At 38.4% G+C, this 13,968-nt stretch overlaps 1 protein-coding gene across 7 annotated transcripts in view; it reads left to right on the plus strand.

Annotated features, from left to right (window-relative positions):
* The window catches only part of CTNNA2 (catenin alpha 2), a 1,159,566-nt gene that overhangs the window by 374,178 nt on the left and 771,420 nt on the right, over positions 1–13,968 (plus strand). For all 7 annotated transcript variants that reach the window (XM_023224974.1, XM_023224976.1, XM_023224980.1 and 4 more), the window contains one exon: positions 1,093–1,359. In XM_023224974.1, coding sequence (XP_023080742.1) covers positions 1,093–1,359 — 267 coding nt within the window. The remainder of the gene's footprint in view (positions 1–1,092; positions 1,360–13,968) is intronic.

Here is a 13,968-nt window from a genome sequence, read left to right on the forward strand (position 1 = left end):
TTTTGTCATCCAAAACTAGGAAAACAAATCATCTTTGGCCTGTTATTTTCTGTTCTCTAAACTTAATGATGAGCTGCCATTAGAGGCTGTCAACAACAACAAAGAAAGGACCCTATTCTGAAAATGATAATGAAGGGACATTGATGTGCTGAGCAAAAATCAGAAGTTTGGTTTCCCAGGTTTGTAACAGTAATTGAATATGGAGGCAAGTAGGGCTTCAGAAGACTGACGTTTTCAGGTTTTCTCTCTGTTCATAACTTACTCTGTGGCCCATGCAATCAGCTTACCTTGTTAGTGGCTTGGTTTTTATATTCTTTCAGCAATATTTTATTGAATGCCTCTTATAGGCCAGCCACTGTGCTAATGACTGAAGAGCCACTGAATAAGACAACTAGGGCTCCCTGCTGTCATTAGAGGCACATTATAGAAGAAAAATATATGCTCAAATAATACAGTAAAGTAGGATAAGTGTTAGTGATAGGAGAGGAATAGTGTCTTGTGGGAACAGATAAAAGGGGACACAGCTTAGAAAGTTGGGTGGAGGATGTGCCAAGTCAGTGGAGCCCTGTCAAGTGAAAGGGTAGGGCAGAGGAGGAAAGCTCAGGCATTTCACATAAAAGGGACAGTAAGCCAGTCGTGGTCACTCATGGCTGTAATTCCAGCACTTTGGGAAGCAGAGGTGGGAGATTCCTTTGAGGCCAGGAGTTCAAGGCCCACCTGGGCAACATAGCCAGACCCCACTTCCACAATTTTTTTTTTCTTTTTTTTTTTTTAGCTAGCCAGGTGTGGAAGCATGCACCTGTAGTTCTAGCCACTTAAAAGATTGAAGAGGGAGGATCACTTGGGCCCAGGAGATGGAGGCTACAGTGAGCTTTGATGATACCACTGTACTCCAACCTAGGTGATAGAGCCAGACTCTGTCTCTATAAAACAAACAAACAAAACAGTATATGCAAAGGCCTGGCAGCTAGAAACAGCACAAGGGTTTCTGAAGTTCAGTGTGTTACTAAGAGTCTGTGACTCCAAGCTCTGTTGCAAATATTTCCATGCAAATTTCATGTATGTGACAGCTTTCATGTGTTACACACACAGGAGCTGAAGGATCCTCATTGTCGAGATGAGATGGCAGCCGCCCGAGGGGCTCTGAAGAAGAATGCCACAATGCTGTACACTGCCTCTCAAGCATTTCTCCGCCACCCAGATGTTGCCGCTACTAGAGCCAACCGAGATTATGTGTTCAAACAAGTCCAGGAGGCCATCGCTGGCATCTCCAATGCTGCTCAAGCTACCTCGCCCACTGACGAAGCCAAAGGCCACACGGGCATTGGCGAGCTGGCTGCGGCTCTTAACGAGTTTGACGTAAGCATCCTGGTGAGGTACACAGAGGGGTGGGCGCTGGTGCTGACGAAAAAAAAGAAAAGTGTGTTGGGGATGAAGGGCCACTACAATAATTTACATTGATTTTTCTCTTTTGGAGGTTTTAATAGTAAGATAAACTACATAATGCATGTCTGTAATATATTGGCTGAGCCATTATCACTTGTCTTTAAAGAAAATGTGGCCACAGTGGCTCACGCCTGTAATCCCAGTACTTAGGGAGGATCACCTGAGGTCATGAGTTTGAACATGGAGAAACCCCGTCTCTATTAAAAATATAAAAAAATTAGCCGGGCGTGGTGGTGCATACCAGTAATCCCAGCTACTTGGGAGGCTGAGGCAGGAGAATCGCTTAAACTCGGGAGGCGGAGGTTGTGGTGCACCGAGATCGTGTCATTGCACTCCAGCCTGGGCAACAACAGTGAAACGCCGTCTCGGAGGGGAAAGAAAAAAAAAAAAGGAAAAAGAAAAGAAAAGAAAAGAAAAGAAAAGAAAAGAAAAGAAAAAAAAACAACTGTATTTAAGAGTGCCCAATTCCTTCCAGGTAAAGGATGAGATACCTTACAGGCTATTTTAGGGATAGTTCATAATTTGGCAATCATCTTTATTATTAAAGGGGCACATGTTATGGGCAGCCTAGATGTATGTTGCCTCTATGTTGTGCCTGGGTGGAAAGCTGCCATCCGTTTCTTGTTTTATATCAGTGATAAAGTCCATTGTCCTATGATCCCACACAGGACCCTGGTCTTCCTTAGAACGGCCCCTCTGGGAAGTGCCTGTGTCAGTTCTGTGAAAGTCCTACATTCTACACTGGCTGTTTCCGGAGGTGTTTCAAAGTGAGGGAAGAAGCAAGGAGGATTGTAGGATTGTTCACTGTGCTGAGCCATATGTGAAGCATCACTGTGAGTGAGAAGGTTGCACTCATGTCATCAGCACCCCGGGATGAAAGCCCTTGCTTCACCCGGGTCAGAGGACTTGTGAGAAGTTGGAATTTATTTATCTTATGATCAATGAAAGCCTATAAAGATTTATAAATAATTAACATCTACTTTCCAGGGTTATATAATCCTGCAGGGGAGATGAAGGAAGTAGAATGCACTAAACACCATTTAATTGATTAAACACAATGTTACAGGAATTCATAGAAGAAAAATAGGTTACGTAAGGGTCGTGAAGAAAGATGATGAGCTTGCTTTTGAATATGTTGATGTGAATTTTTGGCAAGAAATAACTAGTTAGCGGTTGGTAAAAAGGTCCAAAAGCAAAGCAATGATTGTTCAAGGCTTGGAGATGATGGATGATATAATTGAGGAATAATTTTACTACTTCATATTCAGATAGCTCTTACCATTTTCACAGTGGTCTCTCCTCTTTCCCATACTTCTACAATTAGTTATATGTGTCTCACACCATATATTATTTCCTAAGGTTTTTATTGTAAGGATTAAATATGATAATATATTTAAAGCACTTGCTACAGAAATGAAGACTTAATAATAGGTAATTTTCTTCACAAAATTGCAGGAAGCAACCAAAAATTCATAGAAAATAATGGGAGAGTTTAGAATAATGTTTATTTTATATAACATAAATATATAAAACTCTCTAAGTTTTCATCATGTAAAATAGAATAATGAGGAGACATATTATTCACAAAACAAATGATTTTTTAAAAGTTAATTTAATTTTATTTTTTTCTTATATCTGCTAGAAATAAGTCTAATTAGATGTGAAGGACCTAAAAATTCAAATTATATTACTTTACTGAGGGACAAGTTTTACTCCTGAGTAAATGATATCATGATCTTCAGTAGAACTATTGATCCTATCAATTTTCATAATGTTCAAGCAATCCCAATACAAATTCTAAGAAGATTCTTTTGGAACTTGACAGAGGAGTGATAAAGGATTTTTTTTTTTATGTGTCTTTTTTTTTTTATATTCTAGAATAAAGAATGAATGAGCCCATATTCCAGGGAAAAGTAAATGAGCAAGTGATAAACACAGATATTAAAACATAATGCTACATTAATTTTAAAAGTGTGTATTGAGACACAAATGAACTCATCCATAAAACAATAAAAAAACATAATCTCAAATACAAAATTATTGTATAAATTGATGTTTATTAAAATTAGCTAAGTATGGATTATTTAGTCAGATTTTGACACTGTCACATTATTCTAGTTATAGTTTATTTTATATTCAAAAATAAACAACAAAACCTAAGTGAGGAGCTGGTTAAGAGTGAAAATATGAAGCACAGGGAGAAGGCCTGTGAACAGTTCAGGACCTTCAGCTGCTGCCACCTTCTGTCTGAGAGTGTGACAGCTCCTGCTTCCCCATGCTGTCTTTTGTTTCCAGACCATTTTCATTAAAAGGACCTTTTATCCCCAATTAATGTAACAAGCGATGCATCACTGCAACAGTGCAAAAGGCTTTCATTCATAAAAATCAAACTTGAGGTCATGTGGGGAAAATCTGTTAGCAAAGTATGTCAACATGTTGAATGTTCAAAGTTTTTTTTTCCCCCCAAAAGTGTTATCTGCTCATGCTGGACAAATAAGGCTTTGGAAATTTAACACAGGAATATAACCATCAAAGGTGTTTTTTATAAAACATGATATATTTGAAACAGTTGGAAAAAATTAAGATATAAAGCATAATATGGTAAATAAGTCACCATGTTTTGTTAACTTTAAACTTCTATATTAACTAATTATATGACTTATAATATTAACTAAGTATATTACATAAATAAAAATTATATTTATATTAGCTTAGTATATTAATGAGATAATATATTCTTATTAAATGTGTACTGTTTCTCAAGCTATGAGAATTACCTAAAGCATTATCTAATGGTCAACATTTTACTTCTTAGAGGTCAACAAAAGTCAAAATGTGGAGCAGCTGTCTGAATTGCAATTTTGAACAATCACATTTGATGTGGTTCCCTAACAATTGTCATTTAATAAATGCAATTTAATTTCAGCACTTTCTCAAAAGTAGTAATGCTAGCAAATTAGTGTTGAATTTATAGACTATAATGTGATTCATCTACTGTAGATTTTCCATCACTTCTGACATCAGCAAACCTAGACAGTAGTTAATGATATTTGAAATTTTCTCATTAAAATAATATACCATTTCTCTTTATTTTGTGACTAAATTATAAATTTCTGTTCCATAGCTATATGATGAATACTGTTTTTTTTTTTTTTTTTTAATTTCTCAGGCATGCTAACTTGAAATTGATTTTGAATTCATGGACATCTGTCATGAGTCCTAAATACCATTCTCAGATATTAAACAAATTGATATTTCATTGGGTGAAAAACTCACTCAGACTTCCTGTTGCTTACTTTTCTGGCAAAATCTCTTACTGATACTTTGTATAATACCTTTCTCATATAATGAAAATTTAAATACGTTTAACGTCTTTGAAATGCTGAAGTAAAAGGAACCATAAAAATGCAAAATATATTTTCATAGTCAGCATAGCTAGTATGCCCTAAAATTGATTTTTTTTAACTTTAAGTTCCAGGATATATGTGCAGAATGTGCAGGTTTGTTATCTAGGTTTACATGTGCCATGGTGATTTGCTGCACCTATTGACCCATCCACTAAGTCCCCTCCCCTCGCCCCCACCCCCAGCAGGCCCTGGTGTGTGTTGTTCCCCTCCCTGTGTCAATGTGTTCTCATTGCTCAGCTCCCACTTAGGAATGAGAACATGTGGTGTTTGGTTTTCTGTTCCTGTGTTAGTTTGCTGAGGATGATGGCTTCCAGCTTCATCCACGTCCCTGCAAAGGACATGATATAATTTCTTTTTATGGCTACATAGTATTCCATGGAGTATATGTAGCATATTTTCTTTATCCAGTCTATCATTGGTAGGCATTTGGGTTGGTTCCATAACTTTGCCATTGTAAATAGTGCTGCAGTAAACATACGTGTGAATGTGACTTTATAGTAGAAAGATTTATATTCCTTTGGGTATATACCCAGTAATGGGATTGCTGGGTCAAATGGTATTTCTGGTTCTATTTCTGTGAGGAATTGCCATACTGCCTTCCACAATGGTTGAACTAATTTACATTCCCCCCAACAGTGTAAAAGCATTCCTGTTTCTCCACAGCCTTGCTAGCATCAATTGCATCTACAGCATCTATGTATTCTTGACTTTTTAATAATCGCCATTCTGACTGGCCTGAGATGGTATCTCATTGTGGTTTTGATTTGCATTTCTCTAATAATCAGTGATGTTGAGCTTTTTTTCATATGTTTGTTGGCCACATAAACATCTTCTTTTGAGAAGTGTCTGTTCATATCCTTTGCCCACTTTTTGACGGGGTTGTTTGTTTTTGTAAATTTAAGTTCCTGGTAAATTCTGAATATTAGACTTTTGTCAGATGAGTGGATTGCAAAAAATTTCTCACATTCTGTAGATTGCCTGTTCATTCTGATGATTCTTTTGCTGTGCAGAAGCTCTTTAGTTTAATTAGACACCATTTGTCAATGGTGGCTTTTGTTGCAATTGCTTTTGGTGTTTTCATCATGAAGTCTTTGCCCATGCCTATTTCCTGAATGGTATTGCCCAGGTTTTCTTCTAAGGTTTTTATGGTTTTGGGTTTTACATTTAAGTCTTTAATCCATCTTGAGTTAGTTTTTGCATAAGGTTTAAGGAAGGGGTCCAGTTTTAGTTTTCTGCATATGACTAGCCAGTTTTCCCAGCACCATTTATTGAATAGGAGATTATTTCTCCATTGCTTGTTTTTGTCAGGTTTGTCGAAGATCAGATGGATGTAGATATATGGTGTCATTTCTGAGGTCTCTCTTCTGTTCCATTGGTCTATCTGTCTGTTTTGGGACCAGTACCATGCTGTTTTGGTTACTGTAGCCTTGTAGTATAGTTTGATGTCAGGTAGCTTGATGCCTCCGGCTTTGTTCTTTTTGCTTAGGATTATCTTGGCTATACAGGGTCTTCTTTAATTCCATATGAAATTTAAAGTAGTTGTTTTTTCTAATTCTGTGAAGAATGTCAATGGAAGTTTGATGGAAGTAGCATTTAATCTGTAAATTACTTTGGGCAGTATGGCCATTTTCACAATATTGATTCTTCCTATTCATGAGGATGGAATGTTTTTCCATTTTTTTGTGTCCTGTCTTAATTCCTTGAGCAGTGGTTTATAGTTCTCCTTGAAGAGGTCCTTCACATCCTTGTTATCTGTATTCCTAGGTAGTTTATTATCTTTGTAGCTTTTGTGAATGGGAGTTCATTCATGATTTGGCTGTCTGCTTGTCTATTATTGATGTAAAGGAATGCTTGTGATTTTTGCACATAGATTTTGTATCCTGAGACTTTGCTGAAGTTGCTTATCAGTTTAGAGAGTTTCTGGGCTGACATGATGGGGTATTCTTAAGATACAATCATGTCATCTGCAAACAGAGAAAATTTGACTTCCTATCTTCCTATTTGAATACGCTTTATTTCTTTATCTTGCCTGATTGCCCTGTCCAGAATTTCTAATACCATATTGAATAGGAGTGGTGAGAGAGGGCATCTTTCTCTTGTATCGATTTTCAAAGGGAGTGCTTCTAGCTTTTGTCCATTCAATATGATATTGGTTGTGGGTTTGTCATGAATAGCTCTTGTTATTTTGAGGTATGTTCCATCAATACTTAGTTTATTGAGAGTTTATAACGTGAAGGGATGTTGAATTTGTCAAAGGCCTTTTCTGCATCTATTGAGATAATCATGTGGTTTTGTCTTTGGGTCTGTTTATGTGATGGATTACGCTTATTGATTTGTCTGTGTTGAACCAGCTTTGCATCCCAGGGATGAAGCTGACTTGATTGTAGAGGATAAGATTTTTATGTGCTGCTGGATTTGGTTGGCCAGTATTTGATTGAGGATTTTCGCTTTGATGTTCATCATGGATATTGGCATGAAGTTTTCTTTTTTTATTGTGTCTCTTCCCAGTTTCAGTATCAGGATGATGCTGGCTCCATAAAATGAGTGAGGGAGGAGTCCTTCCCTTTCAGTTGTTTGGAATAGTTCCAGAAGGAATGGCACCATCTTCTCTTTGTATCTGTGGTAGAATTCAGCTGTGAATCTATCTGGTCCTGGGCTTTTTTTGGTTGGTAGGCTATTAATTACTGCTTCAATTTCAGAACTTGTTATTGGTCTATTCAGTAACTTTACTTCTTCCTGGTTTAGACTTGGGAGACTGTATGTGTCCAGGAATTTATCCATTTCTTCTAGATTTTCTAGTTGATTTGCATAGAGGAGTTCATATAGTATTTATATACTATACTATATATTTGAAATACAGTATTTTCTGATGGTAGTTTGTATTTCTGTGGGGTCAATGGTGATATCCCCTTTATAATTTTTTATTATGTCTATTTGATTCTGCTCTCTTTTCTTCTTTATTAGTCTAGCTAGTGGTTTATCTATTTTGTTTCTTTTTGTTTTTGTTTTTGTTTTTTTCAAAAAATTAGCTCCTGGATTCATTGCTTTTTTGGAGGGTTTTTTTTTGTGTCTCTATTGCCTTCGATTCTGCTCTGATCTTAGTTATTTCTTGTCTTCTGCTAGCTATTGGATTAATATGCTCATGCCTCTCTAGCTATTTTAATTCTGATGTTAGTGTGTCAACTTGAGATCTTTCTAGTTTTCTGATGTGGGCATTTAGTGCTATAAATTTCCTTCTTAACACTGCTTTAGCTGTGTTCCAGAGATTCTGGTACATTGTCTCTGCTCTTTGGTTTCAAAGAACATCTTGATTTCTGCCTTAATTTCATTATTTCCCCAGGAGTCCTTCAGGAGTAGGTTGTTCAATTTCCATGTAATTGCATGGTTTTCAGTGAGTTTCTTAATCTTGAATTCTAAATTGATTGCACTGTGGTCTGAGAGACTATTATGATTTCAGTTCTTTTGCATTTGACAAGAAGTGTTTTACTTCCAATTATGTGGTCAATTTTGTAATCAGTGCCATGTGGCACTGAGGAGAATGCATATTCTGTTGATTTGGGGTAGAGAGTTCTGTAGATGTCTATTAGGTACACTTGATCCAGAGCCGAGTTCAGTCCTGAATATCTTTGTTAATTTTCTGTCTTATTGATCTGTCTAATATTGACAGTGGGGTGTTAAAGTCTCTCACTATTACTGTGTGTAGAGACCTACAAAGAGACTTATTAGAAGTTGTTTTATGAATCTCGGTGCTCTTGTATTGGGTGCATATATATTTAGAATAGTTAGCTTTTCTTGTCGAATTGTTCCCTTTACCATTATGTAATGCCCTTCTTTGTCTTTTTTGATCTTTGTAGGTTTAAAGTCTGTTTTGTCAAAGACTAGGATTGCAACCCCTGCTTTTTTTGCTTTCCACTTGCTTGGTACATTTTCCACCATTCCTTTATTTCGAGCCTATGTGTGTCTTTGCATGTGAGATGGGTCTCCTGAATACAGCACACTGATGAGCCTTGACTCTTCATTCAATTTGCCAGTCTGTGTCTTTTAATTGGACCATTTAGCCCATTTAAATTTAAAGTTAATATTTTTATGTGTGAATTTGATCCTGTCATCATGATGCTGTTTGGTTCTTTTGCACACTAGTTGATACAGTTTCTTCATAGAGTCATTGGCCTTTATATTTTGGTGTGTTTTTACAGTGGCTGGTACTGGGTTTCCTTTCCATATTTAGTGCCCCTTTCAGGAGCTTTTGCAAGGCAGGCCTGGTGGTAACAAAATCTCTCAGCATTTGCTTGTCTGTAAAGAATTTTATTTCTCCTTTGCTTATGAAGCTTAGTTTGGCTGGATATGAAATTCTGGGTTGAAAATTATTTTCTTTAAGAATGTTAAATATGGGACACCAATCTCTTCTGGCTTGTAGAGTTTCTGCTGAGGAGTCTGCTGTTAGTCTGATGGACTTCCCTTTGTAGGTGACCTGACCTTTCTCTCTGGCTACCCTTAACATTTTTTCCTTCATTTTGACCTTGGAGAATCTGATGATTATGTATCTTGGAGTTGATCTTCTCATGGAGTATCTTAGTGGTATTTTCGATATTTCCTGAATTTGCATGTTGGCCTTTCTTGCTAGGTTGGAGAAGTTCTCCTGGATAATATCCTGAAGTGTGTTTTCCAGCTTGTTTCCATTCTCCCTGTCTCTTTCGGGTACTCTAATTAATTGTAGGTTCGGTCTTTTTACAAAGTCCCATATTTCTTGGAGGCTTTGTTCATTCCTTTTCATTCATTTTTTTCTCTAGTCTTGTCTGCATGCAAGACTAGAGAAAAAAGAATACTTTATTTGAGCAAGGTAGTCTTCCAACTCTGATATCCTTTCTTCCACTTGGTTGATTCAGCTATTGGTATTTGTGCATGCGACACAAAGTTCTTGTGCTGTGTTTTTCAGCTCCAGCAGGTGATTTATGTTCCTTTCTAAACTCGTTATTCTAGTTAGCAGCTCCTCTGACCTTTTATTAAGGCTCTTAGCTTCTTTGCCTTGGGTTAGAACATGCTCCTTTAGCTCAGCATAGTTTTTTATTACCCATCTTCTGAAGCCTACTTCTGTGAATTTATTCATCTCATCATCCGTCCAGTTCTGCACCCTTGCTGTAGAGGCATCGCCATCATTTGGAGGAGAAAAGGCACTCTGGCCTTTTGGATTTTCAGCATTTTTTCATTGATCGTTTCTCATCTTCACGAGTTTGTCTAGTTATGATCTTTGAGGCTGCTGACCCTTGGATGAGGTTTTTGATGGGGCCTTTTTTGTTGTTGTTTATGCTGTTGTTGTTGCTTTCTGTTTGTTTGTTTGTTTTCCAATGGCCAGCTCCCTCTTCTGTAGGGCTACTGTGGTTTGCTGGGGGTTCACTTCAGACCCTATTCATCTGGTTTGATCCCATGCCTGGAGATGTCACTCAAGGAGACTGGAGAACAGCAAAGATGGATGCCTGCTCCTTCTTCTGGGATCTCTGACCTCGAGGATCACCAATCTGATGCCAGTAGGATCACTCCTGTATAGGGTGTCTGACAACCCTATTGTTGGAGAGTCTCACCCAGTTGGGTGGCATGGGAAATAGGACCCATTTAACGAATCACTTTGACTGTCCCTTGGTGGAGGGAGTGTGTTTCGCTAGGGAGAAACCCACTTGTTTGGGCTGCCCAGATTCCTCAGAACTACCTGGAAGAAAGGCTGAGCCTGCTGGTCCGCAGAGACTGAGGCCACCCCTTCCCCTAGGGACTCAGGCCCAGGGAGATCCATTTTCTGTCCCTGAGCCTCTGGCTGGAGTTATTGGAGTTGCTGCAGGGAAGCCCCACCCAGTGAGGATGAATGGGTCAGGTTCAGGCCTGAGGAGGCACTCTGGTAGCAGTCTGCCACAGCTAGTTTGTTGGGCTATGAGGGACAAGTCTTGGGACTAAACTCTCCAGCCTTCCTGGCTCCAGCAGGGGAAAAGCATGGCCTGGAGCTATAGGAATGGATGCTGCCCTTCCCCCACCCAGGGAGCTTAGCATGTTAGGCAGTTGTGCCTCCCAGGTCTGGCTGCTGTCCTTCCACCAAGGGGCATAAATGGCTTAGACAGCAGGCAGCCACAGCTGTGCTGCTGGTCACTCCTCCCCCTGGGAGCTTGGCAGGCTTCAGCAGGTTCCAGCTGAGAGGCTGCTGAGAATCTCCGTAGCTCTGGGGTTGGGATGCTAGGTGCCCATAGCATGGGTTTGTGAGTAGGGTCTTCTGATCCGTGGGTTGCACATTTCCATGAAAAAAGCACAGTTTTCCCGGCTGTGTTACATGGTCACTCACTGCCTCCCTTGGCTCGGGGGTGGGGGCTCCCATGCCCCGTGTGGCTCTCAGGTGGGCCGCACCACACTGCTCTTCCCCTCCGTGGATCACGCCAGCCAACTAGTCAGTTCTGATGAGAAAACCTGATACTTCAGTTCTGGTGAAGGATTCACATGCTTATTAGGTTACTTTTCAGTGAGAGCCTCCGATGGCCTCTGTTTCTAGTTGGCCATCTTGATCCCACCCTCCAAAAATTGGATTTGAAACACACTTCATATTAATAGTCACGAGTGTGTCAAACCCAGTTTTATGGGAGGCTGGATACAGAAGTGGCTTAACATTTTATAGTTGATTAGAAACCAGATAAAAATAGTATTTTCACATTTATTTGTCTAAAATTACAGGATTGATTTCTATCTGAGTAGTCATAATTGTGACTAAATGCTTGGTGACCTATTTTCTGGCACCTACGTAAATAGTTGATGTAGTGATTTATGAATCAAAAGAATGAGGAAAAAAGCAGTATTTTAACAACTTGCAACTGTCAAGAGAGTTTCCAATGATAAAACAGTAAAAAGTAAAGTAATTGATAATCAATGGAAAACTCAGCCTCTGTTTAAATGTGGCAGCTTGAGATGGTCAATTTTAATCCAGTAAAACTATCTACTGAGGAATATTCAAAAGATTTAAGAAAAATGTATTGACTGCTCAGAAGTAAAACATAATGTCAGTTTTGACTTCCAGAAAACAAACTTTCAGTAGTGGGAGAGAGGAATGTTAAAAGCAATTCCTACAGAATTTTCCATATTTTATTAAAGAAAAGAGAGTATACCATATCTTGTTCTTGGAATCCTCTTTTGTAGACGAAGATACTTTCAAAACTTTAAACTGACACTATTCATGAAGCTCCCTTCCAGTATCTTTGAGATACTTCAACATCTCAAACATGTTAAATTATTTAAATTGGCATTACATAATTGTATTACACCAAGTATCAGTAAGAAATTTTGCCAGAAAATAAGCCACAGGAAGTTTGAGTGAGTTTTTCACCCAATAAAGTATCAATTTGTTTAATATCTGAGAATAACATTTAGGACTCAGGACAGATGTATAATATAAGCTATTGCTGTAACAAATTAAAATTGACACCATTTGCAAAGGTATATTATAATCTTTAGCTATTCACCTTTTAAAAATGTTTTCTTTTAAGTCAGACAGTACACATTATCTTGACTTCCTCTAACTTTAGCTTTCTATTTGTGATTTGCTTTCTTTCTCCCGACTTGCCCTGGGAATTTGTTTGACTAGCAATTCTCTTGTTCTTGTCCATTTGGTTTCTCCTCCACTCGTTCCATCTCCTCAACCTACAGAAAAATGCATTCACCTTCTGACAACCTAAAAAGAAAATAAAGCATTAGGCTCCTAAAATTACTATATTCTCATAGTTTTGCTATCTTTTCTTTTCCTGACAACCCACAAGCCTCTATGCTAACCTCGGTTCCTCGCTGCTCCCCAAGCGCTCTACCTGAGTGTCTCCAGAGACTGTCACTCTCTCACGAAATTGATAGGCTTTTATTTTCTAGTTTTTGAATACTTCAGCTTTGGAGGGGAACACATTGTTATACAGACCATGCCTCTCTTTCTTTCTGTTACCACTAATATCTCTTGTAAGATTGAAATATTTGCACTTGAGGAATAAGACAATGTATTCTCAACCGCATTACGCTGAAATGTTTCCCTGATAGAGCAACTCTACATAAGTTCCCCTTCCTATTTTTACCGAATTTTCCCTACCTGCCTTTCCCTTCTTACATTTTCTTCCCTTTTTCATCTTCTCTTTAATTTTTTTTTTTTTTTTTTTTTTTTTCTGTTCTTGGTCAAATTGTAATTCTCTTTCTGATCTGGTATTCAGTGGATGGAAATACTGGAATGTTAACATGAGCAATGATGCAACACCTGCATCTCAGACCAATGCAAGGAAAAATCATCGCTGGCTGTCAAGAATTGTATGTAGGCTAACTGTGAGGATGAGATAATTGTCTTTTGGGGGAGCACAGGCCATGCTTCTGTGGTCACTGCCCAAAGCTTATCCCAATTGTAGGCTTCTCTGGGTGCACACAGATATTCAAGGAGCTCCAGGCCAAAGAGTGAAGTTCAGCCATAGTAGTTCACATGGCAGCAGTCATTTCACAGCAGATTCCCAGCCCATTTAAGGGACGTTAAGAGGTTGCAGGACCTTTGAGAGGATTCACAACCCAAGATTAGTATTTGGAGATCCAGGGTTGGAGTGCATTTTCAGTGGAGAATGAAATGCTATATAGGTAAGTCAGAGGCCCAAATACAAGACCTAGGAGATCTACACTGAAGGCTTCTGAATAAGTGAGAGTTTTTCTGTTGTGCCTCCATTTCAAATGCCACTTTTATGGTTTTTGAGTATTGTGATAATTAATTCTTATTGTTCCTAGAATCAGATAGATACTGTTGTGAAAGCTCTGTCCCTTAAGGGGCCACGAACCAGAGTTCTGACTGGCTCATGGGTTCTTAATATGCTTTATTGACTTATGATTTTTTCAACATCAGGGAAGGATAAGTGCCTCCTGGAAAAATAAAATTTTCACTAAGCATCTTGTTCTGTCCCTTCTCAATTCTAATATTTACTTTTGCTGTGGCAACCAATGTAGTTATTTATCAGGGAAACTTACCCCAGGCCTTACCTACTTTGATATTTTATAAGGTCATTTGACTGCAGATATCTAGCAACCCTCCATGTTAGGCCATGAAGATTGTAAGTTTCCTATATCTTACATTACATTA

This window comes from Piliocolobus tephrosceles, chromosome 15, assembly GCF_002776525.5.
Source record: "Piliocolobus tephrosceles isolate RC106 chromosome 15, ASM277652v3, whole genome shotgun sequence".
Classification (NCBI taxonomy): Eukaryota; Metazoa; Chordata; class Mammalia; order Primates; family Cercopithecidae; genus Piliocolobus; species Piliocolobus tephrosceles.